Source organism: Silurus meridionalis, chromosome 3 (assembly GCF_014805685.1).
Source record: "Silurus meridionalis isolate SWU-2019-XX chromosome 3, ASM1480568v1, whole genome shotgun sequence".
NCBI classification, from domain to species: domain Eukaryota; kingdom Metazoa; phylum Chordata; class Actinopteri; order Siluriformes; family Siluridae; genus Silurus; species Silurus meridionalis.
Window position 1 is genome coordinate 19,237,837 of NC_060886.1, and position 18,486 is coordinate 19,256,322.

The 18,486-nt window shown below is 36.9% G+C and overlaps 2 protein-coding genes across 9 annotated transcripts in view; both read right to left on the reverse strand.

The window, feature by feature from the left end:
* Nucleotides 1–1,208: 1,208 nt before the first annotated feature.
* slc15a1a (solute carrier family 15 member 1a) lies at nt 1,209–11,208 on the reverse strand. The gene is made up of 23 exons (XM_046845230.1): nt 11,134–11,208; nt 10,988–11,022; nt 9,940–10,027; nt 8,529–8,670; nt 8,302–8,421; nt 8,094–8,193; nt 7,859–7,949; nt 7,679–7,762; nt 7,387–7,469; nt 7,161–7,247; nt 6,527–6,616; nt 5,692–5,736; nt 5,516–5,548; nt 5,338–5,426; nt 4,995–5,076; nt 4,729–4,857; nt 4,078–4,221; nt 3,317–3,363; nt 3,079–3,174; nt 2,867–2,978; nt 1,946–2,083; nt 1,623–1,730; nt 1,209–1,462 (listed from the first exon to the last, which is right to left on the reverse strand). The coding sequence occupies exons 1-23, from the start codon at nt 11,138–11,140 to the stop codon at nt 1,232–1,234; spliced, it is 2,181 nt and encodes a 726-aa protein (XP_046701186.1). The 5' UTR covers nt 11,141–11,208; the 3' UTR covers nt 1,209–1,231.
* Nucleotides 11,209–14,326: 3,118 nt separating this feature from the next.
* zmp:0000001200 (dedicator of cytokinesis protein 9) overlaps nt 14,327–18,486 on the reverse strand; it is a 73,287-nt gene continuing 69,127 nt past the window's right edge. For all 8 annotated transcript variants that reach the window (XM_046843760.1, XM_046843770.1, XM_046843786.1 and 5 more), the window contains 5 exons: nt 18,262–18,472; nt 16,619–16,809; nt 16,425–16,525; nt 16,163–16,301; nt 14,327–15,280 (listed from right to left, as the gene is read on the reverse strand). In XM_046843760.1, the coding sequence (XP_046699716.1) occupies nt 15,155–15,280; nt 16,163–16,301; nt 16,425–16,525; nt 16,619–16,809; nt 18,262–18,472 (768 nt within the window). In that variant the 3' untranslated portion in view covers nt 14,327–15,154. The remainder of the gene's footprint in view (nt 15,281–16,162; nt 16,302–16,424; nt 16,526–16,618; nt 16,810–18,261; nt 18,473–18,486) is intronic.

Here is an 18,486-nt window from a genome sequence, read left to right on the forward strand (position 1 = left end):
ATCAAATACAAATTAATGTATAACCTTTCTTTCTTTTTATGGATTTTTTTTTTTATCTTTGGACATACTTAGCCACTCCATCATCTTTACCTTCAGCAAGGCAGTTGTCATCTTGGTGGTCTGTTTGGGGTTGTTTTTATGTTGGAAAACTGCTGTTCTGACCAGTTTCTATAGGGAGGGCATAATTTTCTGCTTCAGAATGTCACAGTACATGCTGGAATCCTTCTTTCCTTGAATAAACTGCAGCACTCATGCAGCACCACTCATGCAGCCAGCAGCACTCATGCAGCCTCAGACCATGATGCTACCACCACCATGCATGACTGTAGGCATGTACATTTTTTTGTACACACACACACAGTGGTCCCCTGGAACTCATGGGGGTTACGTTCTAAGACCCCCTGCAAGTTTAGAAAATCTGTGAATTTTGGATGCACCCTCGCAGCCCCTATGGTACCTTAGTGAATTCATCTAGACATTATGTCACTTTAATACAATAATGGGTTTTTACATGTTTTTTATGACATTTTAGTGAAAACATAGTTTAAAATGTTATTCCTAATGTTCCTGAATTTTAAGATAATTAGCAACGTGCTGTTATTTGTGTTCTAAATGAGAACCCGCAAATTTTCTGAGCTGCGAGTTCCGAACCCACAAATTACCGGGGGTTGACTGTATTTCATATAAATTTTGAATCTATAGTGCTAGCCAAATCCTGGTTAGTGGCTAACACTAGCATTATTTAACATGTTATGTCCAGCTCAAGAATTTCTCTTATTAATATTGATTATAAAAAAATTATATTAAATGTAACACAAACTTACATATACATCTGTATTACCCAAATAGGGTTTAACAAAAGTAAACTGTTTAATTACACATTTATTTATTCTATTTCCTTTTATATTCTATTTATTTACTTCTATTTCATAAATGTAATTTGTGGCAATTTAATTGACTACTCAATTTAATCAATATAATAAAAAGTGTATTGCATTGATTCAATTTATTTTATTTTTATTAAATTTTAAATATTATTTTATATATTATTTACCTAAGCGTGTATTTGAATTAAAATTGTTTTATAAATGTAAACTGTTTAAATGTTGATGATCACAATAAAAAAACTGCGTAATAAATAACGACAATTTTATGTTTTGCATTTCAAACTATGAGATTTCTTTTGTAATGAAATATCTCCAGCAAAGTAATGTTTTCACTCATAATTTATTTAAATTTTTGTCATTTTGGGTTCATTGTTCTGGTTTTGCAGATCCTTTTGTGCTTCCATCTCTATAGCTTTTCTTTCTTCCCTTTCTTTTTCACAGGGTTCCAGCTCTTTGTTTTGCTGGAACTGGGCCTCAATTTCAGCAGGGTCGATGTAGGTGTAGAAATAAGCCATGATCGAAAAGATTACACACACTGCTACTAACAGAGATGCAAACAGCACATACTCTGCCCACTGAAAAGCAACACATAAAAAACACACTTATGTCAAATACATTACAAGTAATAAACCAAATTATAAATCCTAACTTAGAATAAATATAAAATATGAATTGAATATTAAATATTTCATAGTTTACTGCACATTACTGCATTTATTTTACTGGATACAACACCTTGTCAGGAAGCTTTGCTAGCTCTGCCACAATCAGCACAATGAAGTTGCCCACTGCCACAGTGAAGAGCCAGCCAGCCTGCAGTACTGCCTTCATGTTGCTAGGAGCCTGCAGAGTGAGGGAACGCTTCAGCATATACCCCATAATGTTTTTTTACAACCAGATGAAGCTACAGCTACTTTGTGACTTTGTAATGGTACAGAAGAAAACCTGAAGGTCTTCATTTGAATGTTTTTTGTTTAGACACCTACAGTATATTTTGTGAATACTTTGATTTATCCAGACTATTATTTAAAAACAAGAATAATAATTTGTGATAGTACCTGTGAGTACGAGAATTCCAGGCCGGTGACGGAAAACACCACTTCACCTGCAGTGATGAGGAAATACTGAGGGATCTGAAGAGCCATGTGCACAGAATTGGGCTGAATATCTTCCACTGTCACTACAGAGCCACCACACTACACACAGACCAAAAATACACAAGTTATTTTACATAAGCCTGGTAATATTTGGCACAAGTAATGTTTATAAATAATATGCATTTTTTTTACTGTTTAAAGAACAAAGTGTTTCACAACCGGCTTTAATCAAGGATTTTCTTTTTGCACATTTTGCCATCAGAACATTTGTTTACACAACAACCTATTTAAAGCTCAGACCCCAGCAGTGTAACAGACCCCAGCAGTGTAATAATTCACAGGGCTGTGAATGATTGAAAATGTAATTCAAAACATTCGGTTTCAAGAACAGAACTGTACTAAAATACCAGTAGTGTATGGAAAAAGGAAAGTAACAAGGAGAAGGAAATACATTTTTAAACTATTTCCTAGACCTACTTGTGACAGTCAAGTGTTTGGCATCACTAGAATAAATGCATTCATATACACATTTATATGAGTTCCTATATTCCCCTGATTTTGATGTTTTATATGAACATTAATGAAAGCTCTTGACATCTCAAAAGAAGCTTTTGACATGTATATCTGCATGATCTGCAACATGAACTGCATTGTTATGATATGAACTCTGTAGTCTGATTAAAGTTTTTTTGTGGACTGCTTTAGAAGGGTCTGTGTTTATTATTGTGTTCACATATGCATAAATGATGAGTCACTCATCTAAAACCACTTGAAGTAATAAGTAGACCAAATGTGTACAGGGTGTCAAATATATAAATAAACCAAATGTGCACAGGGAGTACACTTCAGAATCATTTAAGCATAAGAAACATGATAACATACATTTACAGTCCAGTTCAGTGTGCTGGGGATAAGGAAGGTGTAAGCTCCTCCAAACCCAAACTGTGTAGAGAACTGACAAGACTGTGCACCGTCAGTGATGGTGAACGTCCGCCTGATGGGAAAAAATACCCAACATGAGATTTCCTCTACCAATAACATTTATATTTCTATATAGATTTTCCAACATCAGAAAATTGAACAGATGAACTTACGACCCCTGTGAAAACAGTGCGTTTTGTGAAACAGCAGATGGTTTAATGAATCCAACATTTGAAACATTCAGTCCTGTACTCCCACCATTTACAAATCTGTTAAAAAAGAAAAGTAAAAAATAAAAAATGCACAGAACACAATACATAAAAAATAAAATAGTATTGTATCATGTAGGTAATGGCCTTATGGATATAAAAAGGTTATGAATAAGCTGAAGTAATTAAAAACTTCAATAACCTGACTGCATTGTTGCCTTGCTCTGGTTTCGAGATTAGATCTTGTGTCTGGGAGAGTAAAAGAGAGAGGGGGAATTCATTATTTGTTAGATTCACCCACCAACCATATGCATAAGTAAGTAAATGTTTTGATTTTAATAGCAATGCATATGAAAGAAATGTCATTATGATAGTAATAATGCTCTTTTAATAGGCTATTTATCTTTATATTTATCGACTGATGTGGATTTTACCGATACCAATCGCTAAGTTGGATCGTACTTGTTGAAAACCAATTAATCAACCGATAGTTAACAAACACTCCATAAAATAGTACTTAACTTAATAAAAAAAACATACTGATTCATTAAAATATGCTAAAGGAAATACATATAAATATATATTAATTAATAAATATAATTATATAATTAATAAATTATAAATAATAAATATATTAAGTGTAAAAACAAACAACATGTGGCATCAGCGATTCGCCTCTAGAGGCCGCTCTCGTAAGGACAGCGGACAGGAAGACAGAAAAACTATCGCAATGGATTTTTGCATAGGTGCTTCGACCTTTATTAATAACTAAGATACATTTTTGTTTGAAAGCTTACCTTTATTATCAAAACCAGATATGATAGGAGTAAAAAATATATATTTAAAATGACATTTTCACAATATGTCTCTGGCATTGTTCAGAGGGCCTGGGTGGGCCATAGTTTGGGGATCCCTGATTTAGGGATCTCATGAATAAAAGTAAAACAATTATTTAATTATTACCAAATACATGGAATCAGGATCAGAGGGGATGATGAGGGTCTGACGTTCTCCCAAAGCAAGGGTGAAGGCTTTAGTAATCACAGGATTTGTGTTCAAAGAGACTGTAATGTTTGTATTATCAAATGTCATGTAGTCCTCCGAGGCCTGTAGTGGCATAAAGAAGAGTGTCAGTTTGTTTTTCATACTATATGGCCAAAAGTATTTGGGCTACAATTTCCCCTTACTGAAACTAAGACTAGCACTGTTACATCATTGCAATGCCAATGTGTACAAAATGTGAGGTCCATGCAGACATGGCTGAAGTGAAAGAACTCAAGTAACCTGCACAGAGCCCTGTCCCCAATTTTAATGAGCACATCTGAGATGAATTGGAACACGTAGCACTATGTCTCCTTGCATGACATCAATGCCGAACCTCATTGAATGGACAAATTTATATAGCCAGACTCAAATTTCTAATAGAAATCCCTACCCTAAGACTGGAAGCTAAAAATGATTCTGCAATGCTCATGGTTTTGGAAAGCACACTTATGCTTTTGATGGTTGGGTGTCCACATACCTTTTACCATATACTATATTGTATAATATGTGTGTGTGTGTGTGTGTGTGTGTGTGTGTGTGTGTGTGTGTGTGTGTGTGTGTGTGCTATACCTGCATGGATCCGAGCAGAACAGGTGTATTGGGAGGGATGCTGACTTGGAGCTGAGCATTTGAAGAATTTGCCATGTTCACTACCTTCAGCTGACTTTGTATAGAGGATGGGAAAACTGGCAGTGTTTTCTAAATATATATTAAAATTATATAAGCATGGTTTTTAAGAACGCAAAACACACTGTATGTGTTTTTAAGTACAAGACATCCAACACAAAGCTTGCATCAACTCAGTACTTGCTAATGGCTGTCAGTTTAACACTCACATCAATCTGAATCTGGACCAGAGCTGCAGACACAAAAGCCATTGCAGCCAAGAACATCCCAACGGTCATTCTCTTTAAAGGGCTGTGGGAAAAGTTCAAAAATGTACAATACAGGCCAAAAGCTAAGACAGTAACAAGGTAAATTCTATATTCGTTAAAACTAGGAGTTCTGTACTTTGTTTTCTCAGTGAGAACCCTTCAATGTTCTGTGTACAACCCTACAACAAAAAGGTGCCTTTCCAGAAAAAGTAAACCATTGGCCATTAACGATAATAACAATTCCTTTAAAAAGTGTACATTACACTATTACATTATATTATTAGTTTGAAGACAAGGCTCTTACGTGAAGTTGAAGCCACACTTCCTGATGAGGGGATACACAAATCTGTCCATGATGGGCACCAATGTGAGAATCAAAATAGGGTTCACAGTCTGCACAGGAAAAAGAAACTCATAACAATATATCATGCGTTCAGCGCAGTCACACCGTGTTCAAGTCTGATACAAAAATCAGCACTTACTTGCATCTGGTCTGGCTGCAGAATCAGTGTTCCCTGTAGAAACAAACAACAATAAAACTTTGTCATTAAATGCTATAAAATGTAATACAGCTCCAGTATTTTATGATCTAAAGTTAGCTCTATTTAATACTATGAGTCTATACATTAAATGTGAAATATTTATTTCAACAACTCACAAAGGTCCCATCCATGGTGGTGGCTTGGAGAGTCCAACGTGATCCCTATGTACCAAATCACACGTGCAATACTTTTAAGAGTTTATTCGTTTAATACACAAAGCATCATGACCAGAAGTAGTAAAAGCACCCAATTCTCTGCTAAGGTAAAGATTTAATTACTCATCTAAAGTAATATTTTTTGTAAAGTTGAAGTACAGCTTCATATTCTTCATTCAAGATTGAGTAGAAAAGTAGAACTCTTCAGTGTTCTTAAAGCACTAAGAAACTCTCTTTCGGTTCCCTGGTGGTCTTGTGGTTAGGATGCGGCGCTCTCACCGCTGGAGAGGGTTGCGTAAGGAAGGGCATCCAGCGTAAAAACATGCTTGTTTGATTTGTTAGATTTTTTTAACACACATTAAGTTACTGCTTGCAAAATAACACCATTAATCAGGATTGTGTGGAAAAATGCTAAGGCTAACTATCAACAGTTGGATTCCTCTCAAAGTTTAGCTAGCTAAACTAAATGGCAAAAACTAGCAGTCACAATACAGTTAGCCGTGAAAAATAACAAAGTGTACGTAGAAAAAGTGTGCAGTGATCTCATTTTTATTGTTTAATTGTTCATTTGGTACTTAGGAATTCAGATGTCTGATGATGATTGTATGTGACTAAATGAAATGATGAAATATGTGATAAAAGGGGAAATTTAGTGCTAAGTTAAAATGAGTATATGTAGAAAATGTATATAGTAGTATATTAGTATATTGAATTAAATATCAAATAATTACAGATACTACAAACTCTGATTTAAGTAAAGTAAATAAGTGAATGCCAGTGAGGTTGTTAGTGTTACCTTTTGGTCAAATAGAGTCCAGAACATTGGGAGAGGAATATAGAGGAACAGAACTCTGAGCACCATCTTAATTTGAACAATGAGGAGTTTCTGTAGCACACAGGGAAGAGTGTCACACAATAAACCATGTATATAAGAAAATAGTGGTGATTTTAAACGTAATGAACAACATAATTAACAAAATGCAATGAAAAAGGGAGTTTAGTTCATTCCTGTAGCAGGTCCTGAAGTATTTACTACAGCATTTGAAATCAAATGTACTTTATTTATTAAAGAATCATTTGTCATACTACTTATCAGTTGATAGTTACATTTATGTTGCTTTACCTCTGACTTTAACTTGCTAACACTAGAGACTTCTTACTGAAATGCTAAGTAAACATCTCACAAAAAGCATGCTCACATTAACATTACATGTTTTAACCATTTAAGTTCTGATTGATCTGTTTATGTAGAACATCTGTAACACAGTTCCTCTTATAGTGTTACTATACCAAATGCATTAGTTAATTTAGAACAAATGCAATAACCTTTCCAAATCAGAACTGAGGAGTCAGCAGAGCTCAACAGAACATACAGCACAGTATGAAAGTAAGGACAGAAAAGGACAGAAAGGAAAATGAGGGTAACTTACATCATATTTCTCATTAGCCCAGTCCATCCAGTGTTCTCTTTTTGGGTATTTACTGCTCCTGTGTCTAAAACGGTTCTTAATAGCAAACTAGGAAGAGAAAATAGATAGTTGGTTCAACATTCAGGATACAAAATCTAAATATTTAAGAATTTCTGAAACCCAGTCTTTTAAAGCTGGCAAGGAAAAGGTGATGCTAGTAATACAAACAGAGTGATATCAAACTTACCCCAATGCATTTACACACATCCAGCATTATGTTGCCTTTGGGTGCAGCTTTAACGTACATACTACTACCAGCGATAAACACCACTGCGGAAATTCAGAACACACATGTTCCTTTTTTTTATATGCTTGTTCACAAAAAACTACTCTGGAGACAACATTTACAAGATAACAATTATTGTGAATTATCAATCAGTGCAGAATGATGCTGTGACCTCTATGATTCAGATTCTATAGGCCTCTGCCAAAAAGAAAACAAACGTTATATATTTGTTTAATCAGACTTAAGAACTCACCCAGAGAGACCACCATAAGGGCTGCAGGAACACCAAAAGCCAGCGGGTAGCATTTCTGTGTACTGTAAATACCACACTCCTGACCTGTTCGCCAGTTTGCACAAACACACAAATAACAGCAAAGTCAGTAAACTCATTTTAATGCTTATTTTGTACACCTGGGATGTGAAAGTGTTATACCTCGGAGTATGGGGGTGATGAGAGTGGAGAGGAGACTGCCAGCATTAATACACAGGTAGAATACAGAGAAGAATGTACTTCGCTGCTTTGTCTGCAAAAAAACAAACAAATGACATGAAAGAAGAGATGAAGTTTATTTAGTATCTACTTAAAATACAATTACAGCTTCATAAATAAGTACAGATTAAATCTTTACATATACAGTATAAAAAAATGTGTGTATTAGTGGTCACACCTGATGGTCCTCAAACTGATCTCCTCCAAATGCAGACACACAGGGTTTAATGCCACCTGTACCAAGAGCGATGAGGATCAGCCCTAACATAGCCAGTGTGCTACAACAGGAAAAGAAAAGTAATAAGATAAATAAATAATAGTAATAATTTAGTAAATACTAATTAAAAAGGCTACAATGATACAAATGGTGTTAATGGGAAGCTTACACATGCACTGTCATATTATCTGGCGTGCCGTCTCTGTCACTGTCGGTGATGTCTTGAATAGCACTGACTGCCATGGTGACCTGACCGATGGCATACACAATGGACAGGTAGATGATAGTTCTGCATAGAGAACAGATTGGAAATGCTTTCACTACTTGTTGTTACATGGTCAGTTTTAATGCACCCTGGGTTTATTAACAAAGTCCCAATCCCACAAAAGCACTCACTTAAACTTTCCCAGCCATGAATCAGCCACAATGGCACCTAATATGGGTGTCAGGTAGCACAGTGCCACGAAAGCATGATAGATGGATGTTGCGAGATCATCGTCCCAGTGCAGGAAGTACCTGAAGTACAATACCAGCACCGCTGGGGAAAACACACACAATCAAACGTTCGTCTTACTATACTGTCTGAGTGACATAAATTAGAGCCCCAAACAAATGTTCCCACAAGACCACTGTAATCTTTTACAGTGCATCTGGAAAGTATTTACAGCACTTCACTTTTACCACATTTTGTTGTTCTTATTCCAAAGTGGATTAAATTCATTATTTCCCTCAAAATCCTACAAACAATACCCCATAATGACAACATAAAATAGGTTTGTTAAAAATGTTTGCAAATGTATAAAAAAAAAAAAAATAAAGTAATCACATGTACATAAGTATACACAGCCTTTGCCATGGCATTTAAAATTGAGCTCAGGTGCATCTTGTTTCCACTGATCATCCTTGAGATGTTTCTACAACTAGATTGCCAAGCATCATATCTGGAGGAAACCAGGCACCGCTCATCACCTAGCCAATACCACCTCTACAGTGAAGCATGGTGGTGGCAGCATAATGCTGTGGGGATGTTTTCAGCGGCAGGAACTGGGAGACTAGTCAGGATTAAGGGAAAGATGAATGCAGCAATGTACAAAGACATCCTTGATGAAAACCTGCTCCAGAGGGGCTCTGGACCTCAGACTGGGGAGACCGTACATCTTCCAACAGGACAACGACCCTAAGCACACGATAGCCAAGATAACAGAGGAGTGGCTACAGGACAACTCTGTGAATGTCTTTAAGTGGCCCAGCCACTTAATGGCTGTGCATCCAAAATGGTATGCTCCCAATCCAATCTGATAGAGCTTGAGAGGTTCTGCAAAGAACAACGGGAGAAACTGGCCAAAAATAGGTGTGCCAAGCTTGTAGCATCATATTCACAAAGACTTGAGGCTGTAATTGGTGCCAAAAGTGCTTCAACAAAGTATTGCGCAAAGGCAGTGAATACTTTTTCATATTTTTAATTCATTTGCAAAGTTTTCAAACACACTTCTTTCACGTTGTTATTATGGGGTATTGTTTGTAGGATTTCGAGGGAAATCATTAATTTAATCCGTTTTGGAATAGGACTGTAACATAACAAAATATGGGAAAAGTAAAGCGCTGTGAATACTTTCCAGATGCACAGCAAATCAAAGATATAAAAACAAGCCCCCTCACAGACCCACTCCTGTTTACTTATACTGCGATTTTGTGCAAGTAAATCAACAATTATTTTGATATATTGTGATTTAATAATAAATTGTTATTATCACTTAAAACTATATTAATACTCCAAACTGCACTGCAGGTTTTGCAGTTCTCTTACCACGCATTCCATAGTAGGAGAATCTCTCACAGAACTCGTTGACAACGATGAAAAATATACTGACTGGATAATCACAGCATTCCACGCTCTGCTCACACAGACACACACACACACACACACACACACACACACACACACACACACACACACACACATTTGTACAAATATTATTTTATTGCATTTAATATGGCAATAACTTTGCCATTGCTAATATAACTGTTTTTTAATGCCAACCTGCTGCATTATATATTTTTAAATTTTGCAAATTATATATGTGCTCAAAAAGTAAGTGAAAGTAAAATGTCCAACACTGCTCCTGAAATCCCCCTGATCTGCACATTTCAGTCTTTTCTCTGCTCTAAACCTGAATCTTTCTTTAGAGCAGGAAAAACTAAAAACTAAAATGTGCTAAAATGTGCAGCACAGCATCTACTGTATTTCCAGGAGCAGGTTTGATAGCTTGAGTTGTAAATGAATATATGTTGCCCAGCAGATGGCAGCTCAGTCCATGATATCTGTGGATTCTTTAAAAGATCTTCAAAAGCTCTGCAGAGACTCCCTTCCATCCCAAAATTTCTGGTGAGCCAAAGATTCAATGTGCTTTCAAAACGATTGATTTACTTACTATGTTTATGTAAATCCAAACAGTGAAGCAAACCTGATTATTTGTATAAGCACTCTATAGCTATGAAACTTAAAATGCTTCCTTTTGTAATTACTTTATGTGTATAAGTTAAGCAATAAATGATGCTCCAGGTTTAATGTGTAATTTCATTTAGTGCACTTACAATATGTCTATAAATGATCCTTATTGCAATTTTCATCAATAATTTTTTTAATAGAAATATCAATCTGTCTACATTTATTTGCTGCGGCTCTACTGGTTTAGGTTAGTCACAGTCTTAAACATCGGAGTAAACACAATAGCCACATTAAAAAAAACAAAGAAAAGGAGAAAGAATATGTAAAATGAGGGGAAAATGATCTACTGCATATTTATGAGAATTAGAATCTGTTCCAATAGTTTCAGCAACAGCACTGTTCTGACCTTTTTTGATTTCTTATCACCGTTCTTCTCTGTGTCTGTCAAATCAATAAAAATTGATCCACATCAGTATAAAAGCATCAAATACATTGCAAATATTAAAATAATGAAGTCATAATGATACATAAAACAGTGATACACGGTCTTACCCGACATGGCTGCGTGTGTAACCTGCTGAGTGGCAGTGGATGTAAAGACCTGTGTGTCTACAGAACCTGCAGTGTAAAGGTGAACCGTTTCTCATTCGATTGGACTGTGGCCCTGTTTATGAGCCCTTTTTCCAAACATACAAATACAGGCAGTGAATGAGGGAGTGAGAGATAGAATACTTAATAAATATATCTATATATTTTGATTTCTCACAAAAATTTTTTATAATACATCTCTGCATTTAAACAAATTCCAGAGATGTTTCAACTAACAAAATAAATATATTAGATGAAATAAGTGAAAGAGAAAAGAAATAAAAAGTAAAAATAAAAGAAGGTCCAAGCTTTTGTAAAGAAAAGGTGAGGTACTTTGAAGTAATGCAAAACTAGAGAAACAGCAGTTAAAAAAAAGTTTATATCACAACATGTGTTATGGTGTTTACATGTTTTATAGAAGGCTGAACTTTTCCATAAAAACACAAAAGATATTACTGAGCTTATCAGGTCCCATGCATATTTTATCTAGTGGGTGTTGGAAGGATGAAGAAAGATTTTTTTCCTATCAGCTGGCCTCAGGTAAAGTAAGAGAGGGAATACGAGAGCATGAAACGGAGACAAAACCAAATGGGCAGAGAAAGTTAAATAAAGATCCACACTGTCTAATGGAAATTTTTATAATTGTGATAACGGCAACATATTTTCCAATTACCTGTCTAGAGCCCCCCACTCTGTGAACAGCCTGCACCTGGCCAACAGCCTGAACAAGTACTACTGCTGCTTTGAAAGACAGTGGGACAGACCCCCTCCTACAGTTACATACTTAGATTACCCACACAGCGCCAACTTCCCCCACACCCCTCACACCTCTCACCATCAAAGAGGAAGATGTGAATAGATGTAAAAAGACTGTTTAAACGTCTGAACCCGCAAGGCTACAGACCCAGACTCTGTCTCCCCCTCCACCCTGAAAAACTTGCCACTTAACTGTCCTTAGTGTTCACAGACATTTTTAATGCCATGTGCCAGCCTGCTTTAAGACCTCAGCAATTGTCCCAGTCCCCAAAAAGACAAGGACATTAGACTTTCTCCTGGATCCACTACAGTACACCTACAGATACTACAGATCTCTAGATCTCTAGACAATGCCGTGAACATGGCCCTTCACTTCATCCTTCAACATCTCGACTCCCCAAGATCCTATACCAGGAAACTGTTGATAGACTTCAGCTCTGCTCAGAGACCAGCTCTCCCTGCTAAATTTGCCTGACACTTTCCGGTGACATCTGTCGAGTCCTTCTGCTTCCTAGGCACCACCATTACCCAGGAGCACAAGTGGGAGCAGAACATAAGCTCCTTCACCATGTTGTTGGTGAACTTCTACACTGCCATCATCGAATCTATCCTCACACCTTCATCACGGTCTGGTTTGCTGCAGCTACAGCCAGAGACAAGGCCAAGCTGCAGCGTGTCATGCGCTCTGCTGAGAATGTGATCCAGGAGCTGTACATCTCCAGGATCCGAAGACATGCAGCCGACCCTGACACTTATCCTGGAAACTAACTCTTTCAGTCCTTCCCCTCCTTCCCCAAGAGGTTTCGGTCCATCAGGACCAGGACCCACGCCCCCTACAAAATCTTAGTCACTTTCATATTCTTTTCATGCAAACTCACACGTCTGTATACAATATTTATTTCATTTTACATTGTGTACATACTTCATGTCTGAATATATGACAGTCACTTTTTACTTTTACATTCTAAATTGCACAACTTTTGACACAAATGCAAAGCCACCTTCTGTATACAGTATTCATTTAATTTATTATACTTTATTTAAAAACTGTTTATTTAAAAACTGTCCAGAATGCAGCAGAATGAGTTCTCACAAGGTCGGGAAAATATGACCATATAACACTAAATGGTTTAGCTCCCATGTATCTCTCCAGTCTTTTAACACACTACAATCCATCTCACTCTGAGATCTCAAAACTCTGGACTTCTAGTAGTTTCTAGAACAGCAAAGTCCACTAAAGGTGGTAGAGCATTCTCACATTTAGCTCCTAAACTTTGGAATAGTCTTCCTAACAGTGTACAGAGCTCAGACACACTCTCCCAGTTTAATCACAGATTAAACACTTATCTTTTAAGCAAGGCCTACACATAACACATATCACATCATAACCTTGTGCTCCAGGACATCTGATCAAATGCCCATTATCAACTTGTGCTTGTTAATATCATGAACAGCAGCTACGCTAATTTCTCTCCACTGCTTCTCTTTTTCTACCCATCCCGAGGCTTCCTGAGGTTGCGCCAGCTCCAGTCACATCCCACCTCATGAAGATTATGGAATTTTAAAGAAGTAGATGCCGAGCTCGCGAGCAACCCGAACCATCTAGAGACGTACCAGCGACCTTTTGGATTCCACTTCATGTAGAGTTTGGACATTGGACCTCTTTGAGTGTTTAAAGGCTCTAGCATGGAGAAGCTGGTGTTGAAAATGTTGAGCTATTTAATGAGTTGCTCAGTAGCTCCTGGTTCCATAACAACAACTGACTTTATAAGACTGTAGAAAGGACATTATTCACAATCTTACATTCCGGTGCTCATGTTAGTTCTCACTCTCCAGTGTTTTGTATTGTTTTTATGATTTATAATCACACTCTTGATATCACCCAAATAAGGATGAGTTCCACTTTGAGTCTGTTTCATCTCAAGGTTTCTTCCTCATAACATCTAAGAGAGTTTTTCCTTGCCACAGTCACCATGGATGCTCATCAGGAATAAATACACATTGTTCACCTTAACTGTTAAATTCTGTAATGCTGCTTTGAGACAATGTCTGTTGTGAAAAGCGCTATACAAATAAACTTGACAAAGACAAATTCCTGCTCTTTGCTGAACCCTTTGTTGTACCTGGCAATAAAACTTTCTGATTCTAAATATTTTTCTGATTCTCACATTCAGGGTCAATGTTCAGGCAGATATGAATTTCTTACTCTAAATGCACATTGCAAAAAAAAACAAACTAATGCTATATGTAGTTGAATAATAGACTTGTTTATGACCATCAGCAATGCAGAGAATTTTAAAGAAATGTAATTTTAATGTTGAATCAGAATATTACAATCAACAACTATAACACTGTCAAACTATAAATATTTTTAAATGGTAAACAAAAAACAAGAAAACAATTTTAAAATAGTAAAATTTATTTAAAACAAGCAATAGGGAACATCAGATGTACAGTAGAACAGTGACTTCCTATTGAATAGAGTGGAAAAAAAAATCACCACTGTGAATATAAAAAGCATTTGATAAACATTTAAAGCAACACTAAATGTGGTAATGTGTCTGCTCCTTCACTGGCTCCTCTCCTCTGCTCTTTGGCAAGAAGGATCAACACCATGCTTACAGTGTATCAAACACAGCAAGAGCTCAGCTTGCTTCATATTGCACTCTGTTTCAGTATTTATACATATAATATCATGGCTTTAAGAATATCTCCAACTGAGACATTAAAGTGATTTGTGTCTGTGTGTTTGATGCCTAGGTTTCTAGCTTTCCATTATAGTTTTTTTCCTCCTATAAAACAAAGAAAAGCTAAGCTAAATTAAAATCAAGGAGGCCAAGCAGACCGTCTAAAAGACTTTTGAAACTGACATTCTGTACATACGCTATAACAGATCTTTAAGTTAGAAATGACAAACAATGAACAAGAAACAAACAGTAATAAAAAAAAAACACTTGGCAGATGATGGGGGTATAACATGTAAAAAGTCTCCACAGGAAACAGTAAATCAGATTCCCAGTTAGAATGGGATAGAAACTAATAAAAAACTCTACTAATAGTAAACTGCTACTAATAGGGACACATATGGAGCAGAATTTCTCCACTGGGTTTTTGCAGAAACACAAGAACTGGAACAGAAGACCACATTTTGCTGTTAAGATTTGTGTGTGAAAGCAGTCATATATGAAAAGTGAAAGACTGCATGGTTAAGATGAGTGCAGGGTGAAGCTCAGACCACAGAAGATGACGTGGGCATGCCCTGGATGCTGGCTGAGGTGGGAGTGCCACTGATGGCATTGAAGATGTGAAGGGAGTCAGGAAGGGGACTCTTCATAACATCTTCCACAGGAGAGATCTACAGGGAAAAACAATGAAAGAGAGAGAGAGAGAGAGAGAGAGAGAAGAGATATTAACAAAGTATCAGAATTTAAAAGTATGCTGGAATACAGAGTATCAAATTCAGAGCTGCATTACCATCCAATCTGGTCATGGAAGCAGAGGAGAAACAGAGAGAAGATCATGTTAGATATGGTCGTCATATTTTATGGGTCAGAGATGAGGTCTTCCAAAATCTAGGATTTTTTTTCTGTTTGTAACCAGAGCTTAAACTGTAAATGTAAAAACCTGTACGTCTGCTCATTTATGCATTTGATCCATTCGGACAATCAGCAGCAGCCAAGTGCATAAAATCATGTGGGTGCAGGAAAGTGCTATAGTTACTGTTCACATGAAAAATATATGATCTCTGTGAATTTCTCTGTGGCTCTTGGTATAGGCTGGTCTGAGTATTTCAGAAACTGCTGATCTCATGAGATTTTCACACACAGTAGTCTCCACTGTTCTGTGTACAGTTTATACAGAATGGTGCAAAAAACAAAACAAAAAAAACCCCAAAGTGAATGACAATATATTGGTTAGTGATGACAGGAACAACACAGTAATTCATATAATCATATAATAATAATAATCATATAATAATAATCGTATCATATAATCGGTATATAAACATAACACCTTTATTAGCAAAAAGGAAAGTAAAAGAAGATAATATAACAATATAATCATGCAGATTCATTTGCCAACGGATGCAAAAAAGCATGCAATCCTTTTTTGTCCCACAAATTATATTCATCATTTTTATATACAGAACATATGTGCTCAATCTTGAATGTAAGAAGGTAGGGAGAAGGCACCTGACACAGCACAAGTGTTTGTGTTTTTATACTGTATAGCTTACCATTTCGTGCATAATTGCAGAGAGTTCCCTGGTGAGGTCTCTGTAGTTGGCCTTCATTTCATCATGATACTCCTGCTGATCCTCTTTGATGAGTCTCTCATTAATGCCCAGCCCGTGACCGCAAGCCTCCACAAACTGCCTACATATGCCAGAGCACAAACCGCGTTACAGCTACCTCACAATTAAAGGTAATTGTTTGTGCTAAACTCTTTCCAGTACTAAACCTCACACATGGTATATCCTATAATGCATAAACTCTTACCTGAACACCTCTTTGAGCTGTTTAACTTTGTTGTCAGGGTACTTCTTAGATGTCGTATCATCAAGAAAAGCTCTGGCATAGGCCAATGGGCCAGCATTCACCTAATGCAGGGACAGCAGGTTAGTCACTGGTCACAGCTTGTTAGATTTGTCATTTTGAAACTGATATCCATTTAAACGAGCCGGACTGTGTACCTGTACGCTGATGCTGCCCTGTAGTTTGAGCTGGAGTTTGATCATATCCACTTCACTTGAAGCACAGAGCTGCCGCAGCTCGGCCACCTTTTTACTCATTTCATCGATAGCCACCTCGATGGGGTTCAGGTCGGTGTGGTGCTGATACATCACAGCTATCCGCTTCTTAACGTATGGAAAACAGTGTGTGGCTGTAAGAGAGGTACTGACTTAGCCATGGAGAATTAGGAATCCAGAAAACAGAATCATGACTGGAATGATGTGACTGAAAATAGTACATGATTTGTAGAAATAGCTAGATTTCATAGTATTATTTCGCATGGTAATTTGTTGCTCTTTTAGATACTTGCGTTTATCAGAATGAACAGATAAGAGTTGGACTTTGGGGGCCTGATAGATTATATAATTATAATGTCTGCTTGTTTAGCTGACACATTTAAAATCTAATCTCTCTTATTAATTATTATACAGGAAACAATATTATTACAGCATGCCATTTCTGCCTGCCAGAATGTTTAGTGTTTACTTCCTACACACATCCTGCATATCCCCAAATATCATTTACAATATACACGCCAACTACTATTAAACAAACTGTTTCTTATAACATGCCATTTGTGATGTGACTAATGTGTGGTAAATATCAGCGTTTTATCATTAGTGGTTTGTTGGAGAGCAAAGCAACTGATGTAGCAGGATAGTTGGCACAAAGGGCATTTATTCTATCATTCACAAAACAGCAGCCATCAGGATTAAAAAATAAAAAATAAAGCAGAAAAGACTACCAAAGACAGGCCATGATGCAAATTCAAGTCGTTTTAGAACACACCAATTATAACGATGGAAAACTACGTGAAGTGTCTTTCTTGCCAGAGACGAACAAAAATGCAGCACTGCACACAGTAGCAAATAAAATTAAGTGTTGAAAAAAAGTTGACTTGTTCAGGACAGATTATAATTTGGTGTACAGATGTACCCATGGAGCGCTCTAATTTGTTATGCATGTAGCAGGTTGGTGGTAATGGTGTGACTCCGGAAAACCAATGAGAACATGTTTTACATCTTTTTTACATAGAAATAAACCATTGTTCCAGTTATAAAAAGGATTTCTGCTCAATGTATCCACCAAGAATCAACACCCAGTTGAGGTCATGCCATTCTAAAGGTCAAAGGCAGAGCACTGTACTTCTTGACAGGTACTGTATATATAAGCGGACAGTTGTATGCTGTGTAAACAGGATGTTGGACTTATGATCAGAAAGTCTTGAGTTCAAATCTCAGCACCGCCAATTTGCCCCTACTGGGCCCTTGAGCAAGCCCCTTAACCCTCAAATTCTCAGTTTATAAATGAAATACATGTAAGTTACTCTGCATAAGAGTGTCTGCCAAATGCTCTAAATGTACACACAGGAACAAAGTCATGAATTCCGCAGTTTCATTAAATGAAAACAGCCTATTTTGCATTTTGTAGACTAAACCTTCCATTTCCTTTACTAATAAGATGCAGCACTAGTGGATAAACACACTGCCCCATATTCCTGCACATCTCTTTATTGAATGCTTGGTGAAAATCTACAATGCTAAAGATATTATACTGTGTAAGACTATCATACACTTCCATATAACAAATAAATGCTACCTACTGGTGAGTATAGTCCTGCGTTTGCACTGCTCCTCAATACCACCCTGCTTCTTCCCAGAGACAGTGAAGGGCATCTCAAATACAAAGCGGCGGATGTTGTGGCTCCTCTCGAATTCAGTCTTCCTCTCCACCAGCTCCTTCTCCTCTAGGAAGGGAGTGACGTGAGTTACCTGGATATATGCATACTTGGAATCCAGGTCTTTAGGATTGATCTGCACCAAAAAAA

What these genes read in the sequence shown, in the direction of transcription:
- slc15a1a (XM_046845230.1), bottom strand. An exon ending in CATCACCCCCATACTCCGAG is followed by an intron (nt 7,763 to 7,858) that starts GTATAACACTTT and finishes ACTGGCGAACAG; the next exon opens with GTCAGGAGTGTGGTATTTAC. An exon ending in AAGTGTGGCTTCAACTTCAC is followed by an intron (nt 5,077 to 5,337) that starts GTAAGAGCCTTG and finishes CTTTTCCCACAG; the next exon opens with CCCTTTAAAGAGAATGACCG.